At 36.4% G+C, this 11,592-nt stretch overlaps 1 protein-coding gene across 8 annotated transcripts in view; it reads right to left on the bottom strand.

The window, feature by feature from the left end:
- Positions 1-11,592, bottom strand: part of LRBA (LPS responsive beige-like anchor protein) — a 424,097-nt gene that overhangs the window by 193,996 nt on the left and 218,509 nt on the right. For all 8 annotated transcript variants that reach the window (XM_074867473.1, XM_074867476.1, XM_074867474.1 and 5 more), the window contains one exon: positions 6,436-6,560. In XM_074867473.1, coding sequence (XP_074723574.1) covers positions 6,436-6,560 — 125 coding nt within the window. The remainder of the gene's footprint in view (positions 1-6,435; positions 6,561-11,592) is intronic.

Here is an 11,592-nt window from a genome sequence, read left to right as displayed (position 1 = left end):
AGAAAGAGAAAGAGAGAGAGAAAGAGAAAGAGAAAGAGAAAGAGAAAGAGAAAGAGAAAGAGAAAGAGAGAGAGAAAGAGAGAAAGAGAGAGAGAAAGAGAGAGAGAAAGAGAAAGAGAGAGAGAAAGAGAGAGAGAAAGAGAGAGAGAAAGAGAGAGAGAAAGAGAGAGAGAAAGAGAGAGAGAAGAGCGAGGAGAAGGAGAGCGAGGAGAAAAAAGAAAAAAAAGGGAAAAAAAAAAGGTAATTGATCGCTCTACATCTGTTACCACTTGCTGTGGTAAAAGCCAAAAGCAGCAGCGTATGTTTTGTTTGGGGGTTTTTAAAGTTGAAAATAAAAATACTATTTCTTAAAAAATAGGTTGAGAATGCCCATGGCACAGCCATGTTTGAAAAACCTTCACCAAACACATCAGGACCAACTAACCTCAACACACTGCTCTTTGCTTTCTCTGATTGCTGCCATACTTGACTTGAAGTTCCACTGGCTTACTTTAAAAATATGTTAATCTGCAAACATTTACAGAAGGCAGCAATTCCCCAGTGGCAATATATGAAGTTTAAATTGTTTAAGTAAATATATGCACATAAACTGCAAATAATAAACTTTCAATTAAGTGAAAACTAAAAAAAAAACGCACACAAACAAACAAACAAACCAACCCAAATACACTGGGTTTGGTTTAGGCCTTGAGCTTACAAAAAAACCCCAAACAACAAAAAAACCCCAAGAAAACCCAAAACAGAAACAGAGGAGTAAAAAACACAAAGAAAAGGAAATTTAACTTGCCATAAAAAATAAAATGCACTTAATGCATGATCCTTTCTCACCAACCAATAACTGCCACTTGTAAGCAAGCTTTTAAAAATAAATTACTGTAAAGCTTTAACTGCATTGTACAAAGAAATTTTACTTTCTTCTAAAATGTGCTCATGTAAATAACAACTCAGATTCTGGAGTTGTTCAACCTGAGTTGAAAACCTTCTTGTCATGGAAAATATGCAGCTGATATTTAGAAAGGTTTTCCTGTAATTAACTCCCCCTTGAGGATTTTAAGTTAGCAGCAGTAAAATTACCAACAGTATACTAATATACACCACATGCACTGTTACCCAGCGGCCTACCAGCATTCTCTTGAAGATCAGAAAATGTTAAATAGAACAAAACCATCCCAGGGATAAAGTCAAAGATAATTTTTTTTTTTTTTAAATACATGCAAACAATATTTGCTGTTTCAAAACCCCCATCTTCACTGCACATACCTGCTGGTTTTGCTTCCTCTGCTACAATCTGTGTTACACTGAAGATGCTATTTCAAACTAGCCTTCTACCTATTCTCATTTAAGACTGAATTGAGAGCCAAGATCAAAGCTTAATACTTTTATACTTAGCACAACTTGTCCAAAATACTAGTATGTCCTTCTATCTCATCTACCATTAAGAAAAAATAAAATCAGTATGACAGCTTCCAAGCCAAAGATAACAGAAATATACAGCTCCTGCCTCATCTTTGTCACTTGTTCAGATTTTATTTCCTTCTCCAGTTGACAATATCATACTGATTCACACACACATCTTGTGTAACTGCCTTTTTCAATAAAAGATTTTTAGACCATAAGTTATTTTAGTCCATTTTGGTAAATTTTTGTCATCTCCTTGCATGTGATGTTAGCCACCCCTATTTCCCGACACGCATGACCCGGGCAGGGGAAGATGCAGAGCCTGCCTACGCATCTGCAGATACGAGCTACTGGAAGGCAGTAAGACATCACGCTCTGAACCAAAACCTGCTTTTTGTGTACTGACGAGTAAAGCACTACACCTGCAACCAACACACACACGCTCGCAGGAGTATCTGCACAGAACTGAATATATTCACCTATTTTCTGCAGATAAATGCACTTACGTAGGTAGGCCACGGCCTAGTTCTCTTTCTCTGTTTACTGATTAGAGAGACTTAGGAGGGAACATGCCATTGTGTGACATATTCAGTCCCATCTATGCACAGAGGCATATTACACTGGATTTCCTATTTCAGGTCCCAAAGCCTGTGCTGTCAGCCGCTGACCCAGACAGCTCTCTGCCAGACCCCTCTATCCTTGGTGTGACTGGAGCTTCTGGCTCCAATCCTGCAGGCAGAAGCGTATGTTCACATACACCTTTTCGAGATCAAGACCTCAAGGCACGGCCGGGGTATTGCACAGGACATAACAGCCTGCTGGCAGAGAATTTATCTAGCACAGCAATTTCATTATTATAATTCATTAGTGTAATTCCGTGCAATCGGTCCTGAACTGCTCTGTAAGACCCAGTTTCCTCAATAGCTTTTAGCAAAGAAATATTTTTGCAAACAAAATAGCTTTTTTGCAGCAGCAGAGCGTCTCATTTATTCCAGTTAAATCTCTGGAACGCTTGGGTGTAAAAATAATAGTTCAGAAATAATAGTTCAGCTTACGTTGCTGAAGAAGCTTAAGGTGTTCAGAGTATGATAGATTATTTTAAATTGTTTGTCTGCAACTTAACCTCACATATAAAATACAAATTTTAAAAGCCATTTGAAAAATCAAGTATCGGAAAGCACAATACAGAAGATACTTTTTTTTTTTTTTTAAATGTCTGGTAAATATATCAGGAAAAGCAACTGAGGGAAAAGATGCATTAAAAACCCCTTTCTATTTTTTAAAAAAGGGCTCTCAGAAGCCTCCCCATAGTCTTACTACTTGTTTAAAAAGATAACAATGGAACAAAACAACCACTTTCACATCAGATTTTTTTAAATATTATTTTTAAGACTTCTTTTTCATCCCTTGAGTTGAGGCAAAGAAAACTGCCCAGTCGATTGCAATACTGTAGGTGATCAGCCGCTAGTCCCTTGCAGTCACAAAGCTCTGAACTTCACTTATTTGCCTTGATGGAAATGCCACAGCCTGTTTTAATCCCCCTCTGCCCAAGTTTTTAACAAATGCCAATAAAAAAAACAACAAATCGCTTGTTAAAAAGCTTGATAAGGTATTTTCTAGCTGCTAAAGATTCTCTCGCTAAATATTGTATTGGGGGGTCAATCTAAATACACCAACAGGTTTAAAGTACTCATTTTCTGCACTTTCACACCTATATAAGTATTTTGGTTTAATTTCCAAACAATGGGTGAAAGGGAGAACAGACTCAAACTTTTCCCACCAAACCACCTTCACGTCTCTTTTTCCTTCCCCCACAATACACTACTAGACTGACTTTTATAAATAGCCATTTTGGAAGGATTTTTTTTTTTTTTTTTTCCCTTTGAAAAATTACCTAAAGCCTTTTTTTCCCAAGCAAGTTAATGTGAACTTGGGAATGGCAATTAAATTGTCAGAATTAAAAAATTTGTTTTTAACTAGAAGGTAGCCAGAAGTATAGTCATGGGGCTGGTATTGATTGTCTGAACAGAGAACATTAGTCTTCAGGTATTTATTCTGCCACCTCTGCACCAGAGGTTCTCCTTCAAATCAAATCAATCCCTGGAAAAGATTGGTTCTTGCTACTAAGACACATAACTAGGCTGCAACAGAGCTGATTGTTGTTGTTGTTCTCTCTAGGTTTTACTGAACAATATCTAGGCTTCTGATTGTTTCTGAATAATTTTCACAGTTGCAAACTGCGATCCTTCCTAGACTGTGAGCTCTCTGGGGTGGAAAATACATCTGGTTTTATTTGAAAGACACCAAGCAGTTGATAATATGTATCTACTTATGAAAAGTGTGCTCAAATCCATGCTTTCAAGCATGGTTACTGCAATAGTACTTTTCCATTATTTATGCATTATTTTCCCCTGCCTCCCTTTCGGCAAAATCCCTTATGCCCAATTTCAGGTTTTGGTTTTGCTCTGTTTTGTTCTGAGAAAAGCTTAAATAGGCAGTAGGGAACCTTTTATTCATTGTTTAAAAAAGCGTTTCAGACACATGTAAAATTAATTGAAACAGAATAATTAATGATAAATTATTGATAAGGAATCGTAAAATACCAGGGCAAATATTCTGTGAATTCTAAGGATATCTACATCATTAAAACAGGACCTGAAAGTCTGCTTCCAAAAATCTGAAAATTGGATTTTTTGACCTGAAATTGGTTAATATTAAAAGTTTATAAACACACTTTAGAAAGAAATAGATCAAGTGACCACTCCAGTTGACCTTTCTGACAACTGTACCTTCTGAGATTTAAAAAACAATACAGCCACCACACCAAAAAACCTAAACCCAAACCAAAACCATAAAAAAAACTCCAACAACCTTTGTATTCCTATACATTATATACAGTTTCCAGTTGAACTTGAATTTGTACTTTGGTCATCTATTTTACATCTTGCCAGTGGAAGGTCTTGGAACAAGACAGTTGCACACATACGCGCACTCAAGTTAGGCAGAGAGTAATTACCTATATTTTCAGAAATCACGTCATCTAATGACTTAAGGTAAACTAGAATATTCACTGGATAGATAAACAGAATGGCAACAGAAAACAAAGGCAGTATGCCATTAAATTCAGAATAAAACAACATCAAGAAATTAAATATAATAGAAGCCTGTTAAAGAGGTCAAATTCTGAACAGAAAGGCAGACAGAAAACAACTAGCTCTATTCAAATTAGCAGGGTTAACTACCAGCTATCCCTATTAGCTACCTATGAAAAAGGGCTACTTTTAGTCACCCTTCTTTTGTATTGACAAAAATCGGACTCCTGTCAATTACAAACTGAGTAGGAGCCGCAGCCCTTGAATTATAGCATGGATTAGTGAAAATATCACATTACTATGAAAGATGAAGATTGTGTTAGTGTGTGCTGTCTTATGGAAGAATTACTTACACAAATATAGAGAGAAGCTCTAAATATTTTGCAGTAAAAATAAAGATCTTTTTCAGTATTTTGATAAACAAGATTAAATATGAAAATATGAGTAGAATACATAGAACTGTGACAAGATCTACTGAATTTAAAGTACACATAATATTAAAGGGGGGCAGTTGTTTATCCATGGAGTATTAATGAGAAAGAAATCTTGTGCCCTTAAAGTCCATGGCACAGAAACAACATCCAGTGTTAAGAACAACAAGCCCCAAAGCAAAAAATGGGTTAATTAATTCTACATCTTGTTCCTCTTTCTATAGTCAAAGATGGAGGGCTCTACGAACATTGCTTTCAGATCACTTTATTGACTATTCTCTGTACGGTCATTTATTTTAGAGGACTGATGTCACATTTGGCATTATATCAGCTGACATATTGTAGACATTTTCTTCCAGAAATGGCTCTTTAAGGCTGAGTGCAAGAGGTTAAGATGTCTGACGGAAACTAACTTTATGACAGTGATGTTCTTCTATATTCATACAATAGTCTTAATAATGTTAAATTAGCATAAAGTTTATGCCTCCACATGTAATATGTGTGTGTGAGTATGCATATATGTATGCAGTAATTCACAGACTAAAAAAGAAAAAAAAAAGTCCTAAATTTAAATTATTCTATCCCATGACATGTACCTTCAGGGTGAAGGGTACTCAGTTTCAATTATGAGCAAATTATTTTTAAATATAAGAAAGATTTTTCTGCCTTATCAATGTATCTTTATTAGATGGCAGACATAAAATTCTAGACAAAACCTCAAAGTTCACTAGCTTTGGGTGGATTTTTGTTTGCTTATCTTTTTGGTTGATTATAGAATTTTCAAGTCGATTATTGTATTAGTTTTGTAAATACACTCTGCTAGAACAGACACAGCAGCATGTAGCTGAGTGATCCCTGGTAATAAAATGGGGGAAAAAAACTGTTAAAAAAATGCAATCTCCTTTTTAAAAATCATCAGGTAGAAATCATCATTACCACTTGCTGCTTGAACAATACTTGACATTTCAGCATTTGTTACTATTTCTTCCATATCAGATTCTTACAGAAAATCTTGCGGACTTAAACATAAGCAAAGGTCTGAATACGATTTAGCTCTACAAGTGTTATTTTTCTTTTAATATATCTGCAACGACAGGCAGATATGCGCTAAGGCTAACTGAAATAATTGCGGTAGATTTCTGAACAGGAAAGATCTTCTGAAGTTACTGAAGTATAAATAGGTAATTTACCACAAGAAAGCGTGTCCAGGGATTAATGGCAAAATTGCATCCGCTTTTCTTCTGCTTAGTGGGAACTATATTTGCAATCACTGTATGCAAAATGTGCACAACGTGCTAGCTCAGCTAAGGTGTAATGAAGAGGCTTGATAAATACCAACGTCGCTTATATGAAGTCAGTTTATCTTTGCATTGAACGTGTCTGAAATGCAATGACAAAAGCCTTTGGCATTTGGGGCAATTTTCTAGCATCTTATAGGAATGGAGGTCTGGTCTTTGCTGGTGCGTACTGTATGTAACCTGCTGCTATTGGCAAGAAGCAGATTTTACACTGACCGTGTTCTCCGGCTGCTTTTAGCGTCGCTTCAGGATGTGTCGATCCAAGGGGGTTACGCACAAATCGTCGCCGGCGCCGCAAGTCATCTTCCCAGTAGTCAAGGCGCCAGAACTCACGAGGACGACTACAATGAAACAGAGGAGCCACATATGTTAGCAATTATCAAACAGCATGGTAGCACTGAATTTCTGCATAAAGCTCTCCTTGTTTGCGCTGCTTTTGCCTTTTTTTCTTTTTTTTTTTTTAACCTCCCCCCCTTTCTGCAATCTTTTACTTAGGTATGTCCTTGAAAATAACAATATCACCTTCCAGTCTAAGGAACTCCTTTCCCTTTTTTCTTGGAAGGTGAAATGAGCACTAAATACATCATTTTGAAATGAATTGCTGACAGTGTGATCAGTTTCCCCACACTCTAGTGGCATGTGCTCCGATTTCAGCCTCATTTCAGCCTCAGCAGGGCACCTTTCTCAGTGACTGCATTTATAAACCAGAATAGGGAAAAGGCTATTATAAATATGGTATAGCATTACCTATATTAATCAAAGTCTGTCCCCCTTCATTTTTCTTCCTAATTTGTGCCTTTTTGCACTAGGTCAGTAAATCATACCATGAATTCTTGGTCCAGAAAGTGTTAACTTTAATGAATACCTCAGTTACATGGTTATGTATGTGATAATAAAATATTACTCTGTTTAGATGTGCAGGAATTTAATTAAAATAATCTCTTAAAATATTCATTACATTTAGCCCCTGAGGCTTAGAACAACACAAGAAAATGCATTTCTTTTCCATTTACTGTTTTTAAATAAACCATTCCAGGAGAGTGAAACAGCAATCTATTTTCGAGCAAATCAGATTGGATTTCTGGTTTATGTAGTTGTGTTTTAACATTTAATTAAAAACTACATGTTATGATGTGTAATAATTGCTATATTGAAGACATACTTTTTAAAAATTACGTCTAGAAAAAGATTATATCAAATTCATTATTTTCCATTGTATGCTCCAAATATACGTAGATCTTTTTAATATGGTCATATATAAGTGCCAGTTACTATCTTGTTAGATGATCATGAATGAATGCCACTGTAAAACAGTATTTTAGCCCAGAGAATGTACAAAAAAACGCCAATTTCAGGTATAGCAAATAAACCAAAAGAAAATCCCCGAAGCGGAGACTAGCCATGATAGCCTGAAAACCTGTATCCCCAAATTAAAAACCACCAATTTTGTTTGTTAAAATAGCTAGTATTAAAACAATAGATGAAAATGCATATATATATATATATATATATTCCATTTCTGGTCCAGGAGCTAATAGAAAGTATACCTGTCAACACCGACAAATGAATAGCCACAACTAATTTACAGATCACAATGTTAAGAATACTTGGTATCTAAATTCTTAGTTTTGAGGTCTAAAGGCAGAAATGAGTTTTAAGGCAAATCACGGTTTCAAACAAGCATGCTAACAAAAGCCAGAATAATTTGCATAACACTACTCTTAAAAAACACAATTTGTAGACATTAAAAATTGTGACTGAAAATAATCTTATAAAAATGGAGACTGTCTTTGCATCTACCTTCATTAAAATCCTATGTCTTTTTCTAGCACCAAAGAAAAGCAGTGCTATTTTTCATGTTCCTGGTTTCTTACTTTCAGAAAAATACTGAAGTATTGGAATCATATGCCCCAGTATCTTATTTTCACACTTTGTGTGTGTTACAATCATGCTAAAATTTGAATGCTTTGGTTATAAAATCCAATGATTTTGGAATAATTAACCAAAGAAAAAATTATATACCACAAGAGTGATACGGGTTTATTCAAAGGTCGATTAAGAACTTAAAATTCTCCATTAGTGATTACAGAAAAAAGGCAGAACACAGCTGGCTATGTGCATGCCTTTGATAGTCGTAGAGCATGGATAGGCACTTCATCATTCTGCCTTCCTACATTTATCTGTTAAAATTATTATCAAATATCAGCCAGGATGCAGTCGTGAATCACAGACTGCTCCTCGTCTTCAGGGGAATGATACAATGAGGGTCTATTCATCAGTATGGCAATCGGCACAAGTAATTAGTTCCCTAGACTGAGATCTCCTACAAAGCTTATTTCAGTCAGCACCACAAACATATGACAATGAAAAGCTAATGGAAGCCGCTAAAATTTGTTAACCTCTTCTGCCATCAATCCTTCTGGTATTCTGTGCTACAGTATTATGCAAAGGTGGTAAATTATTAATTTGTCATTCATCTATCTTTCTACAGTTTTGATAGAATTAAGTGATGCCATTTTTCTGGATAACAATTACAATTATACTACATTACAAAACTACACTAAAATTATTAGAAAAATAGGTAACAATGATGAGGCACAAAGTATTATCCTGAAACATGTTATATCTTTGGTTCCCTACTTTTATTTTCAGTTCAGCATACAAAATTTGCATAGGATTCCATCTCCTTCACCGATGCACTGATTATAAACAAACATGTCAACTATTAGACTGTGTATTTGGGTATTTATAACTATTGGCAACCACTGTATTCAAAAAAATACCTACTCTTTACACGTAGAAAAATACCCAACAAAAACCTGCAGAGCCAAAAATAAACACCTATATTGTCTAATCTTTACAAGTGAGCCATTTTTGAGAGTAGCTACAAATGCATATTAGTACCAACAGAAGCCAGTATACTATACAGCTACTCTAGACCAACTAGCTTACTAGTAAGCTCAGTTCCTCAGTGCAGTCCCATCCCCAAAAGGCAGTGCTGTACCACACACATTTTGTACCTCTACAGCAGGGGGAGGCAGACATAAATATTGCTCTGCTTCAGGCAGAACCGACAGCAGACAGGCTGAAGGATTATGAAGTAAAGGGCCAAGGAAGCAGATTTTAGGAACAGTATAGTGCCATCGACTACAGGGGACGTTTGACAAAAGAAGTTTCCGTCCCTATAATAAAGGCTGCCATATGGACTAAAGGTGCTATATGGACTGGATCAATGAACATAAGTACTCAATTAGTGTAAGTGCAAGAGCAACATTTCTCAGGGGATTGGGGATTTATGAATTATAAATCATATGATTTGCATGGGTTTGTCAGGGCCCCTTCTAACATGATGCACAGTAATTAGTGGTTCCTTAGTAACGATATTGACTGAAGAGAAACAAAGCTTTGATATTAAATGTTTTATTCAAATAGCACAACCTTTATATTGCTTTATTTTTCAAACAGTTCCCCAAATTACCAGACTATGTACTCAGGATTGAGATTAAATCTTCCTCTCAATTCCCATGTCACTAACTAGATTGTTACAATTGTACAGAGATGAGATGAAATACAGAATGACCAATAGAACCTGTATTCTCAGGACTCTGAGCATATCATGCAAAAGAAAAAGTCACTTCACTGTGGTCAATGGGAAAAAGTTTAAATGCTCACCTAATCTTCATTCCAAGAACAAGAAACCTGTTTTTCCTACCAGCTTCAAAGATTAATGCATCTGGAAACAAAACATACCAACTGCTGTACTAGTTTTATTATCGTGTTATAGCAAAGGAATTTTAGGCGTGGGAATTACCTATTGGTCCTTATACCCTATAGGAGATTTAAATTGAATCTAAGCCGTACAACCAGAGAGGATCATGCAATTGCTGAAGAATTACTTCTTGTAATGTCTCATCCATTGAGTATTTCAAGATACTCTGCTACCTCTACGACCACAGAAAAGCAGCAGTCAGCACACTAGTGTGGATAGAAAAGGGACTGTGCGAAGTGGGGAAGAGGAAAGACAACATAAACCTACAAAAGTAATAGTTTGAGGTGTCTTAAGGCTGTACTTGGGCCACCAGTTAACTGAGAATGGATTTTAGCACACCACAGAGGCACCCATTTGGATCCTTAAATTAGCAAAATACTAAATAAACACAGCACAGAAAAGAGAAACAAAAGGAAAGAAAGGTGAAAGCAGCAGTGTTACAGAAATCATCTGCAGAGACAGAGGACGACTAGAGCTCTACACAACCTCTCTATCTCGAAAGCTATCTAGACTTAAAGCCAAGAAAACCCACTCACAAGAAAAACAATTGCAACAAACTTAAAGGCAGATGGAAACTAGAGTGTGTATGCCCTTGAAAAAATGTGTTGTTATGAAGACTCAGACCAGCACAGTCCGCTGTTACAGCCTTTGCACAGTCTACTATTTAAAGAAAAACAGTTCTTGCTCTGCTCTATGGCAATTATGTACATTAAACACAGATATGAAACATTACTCAACGTGAATTTTGTACTGCTAGAAATGACTGCACTGATACGTCTGGAAGCAGAGGCTGTTCCCAGGCCACAGAACAACACAGGTGGTGATCATGACATAAGCATAATACCTCACTCACATGCCCTAAACCTATGTGAAGATACCAAGATACATTTCCAGATGACTTACTCCTCGTTGGAACTCTAACCGAGGAGTTAAGCAGGTAGGTCAGTCTCCAAACTTAATCAGTCCTTGGTCTCTCCACTAAGATCATCAGCAAGGCAATCAATCAGCGATGGCAATTTCTAAGGTATAAATGCTCAAACACAGAGATCTAGGCTAAATTAGTTTCACAGACAACCAGAGTGGCAGCAGCACTAATGCATCAGTAACAACAATATAGATTTGAAAGGAAACCTGGAAAAAGGTGGCTCTGCAATTCCTCCGTCACCAACTGCAAACCTACCACAACTACTTGTTTTAATTTATTCAGCACTTTGGTTGCAATGGCCCATCGAATGCACAATATCAGTAGCATGATGCTGCTTCCAAACGATACAAAAGAGCAATCACAGAATGCAAATCATGATGCCCGATTTTAAAGAAAAAACACGCTGGATTATTTTATCGCTGTTCAGGAACATTTCTCGCTCTACTTCTGCTTCCATGTAAAATATTTCAAGAACTCAAGCCAGACATCTGCTGCAAGATACGCAAACATTTTTCTCCATAAAAAAGAAGCAATAAGCATTTGCATTTGATTGTCAATCCAAAAATAAAACTGCTGAAGCTCTAGAAAGTACTGCAGAAATCTTGATGGAGTACTGCTAGCAGACTGCAGGGCATCATGGAATTTAAGAGACTGCTTTATCTTGCAAATTGAAATCCAC

The sequence above is a fragment of the Strix uralensis genome, chromosome 4, assembly GCF_047716275.1.
Source record: "Strix uralensis isolate ZFMK-TIS-50842 chromosome 4, bStrUra1, whole genome shotgun sequence".
NCBI lineage: Eukaryota > Metazoa > Chordata > Aves > Strigiformes > Strigidae > Strix > Strix uralensis.
This window is presented reverse-complemented; position numbering and strand designations above follow the sequence as displayed.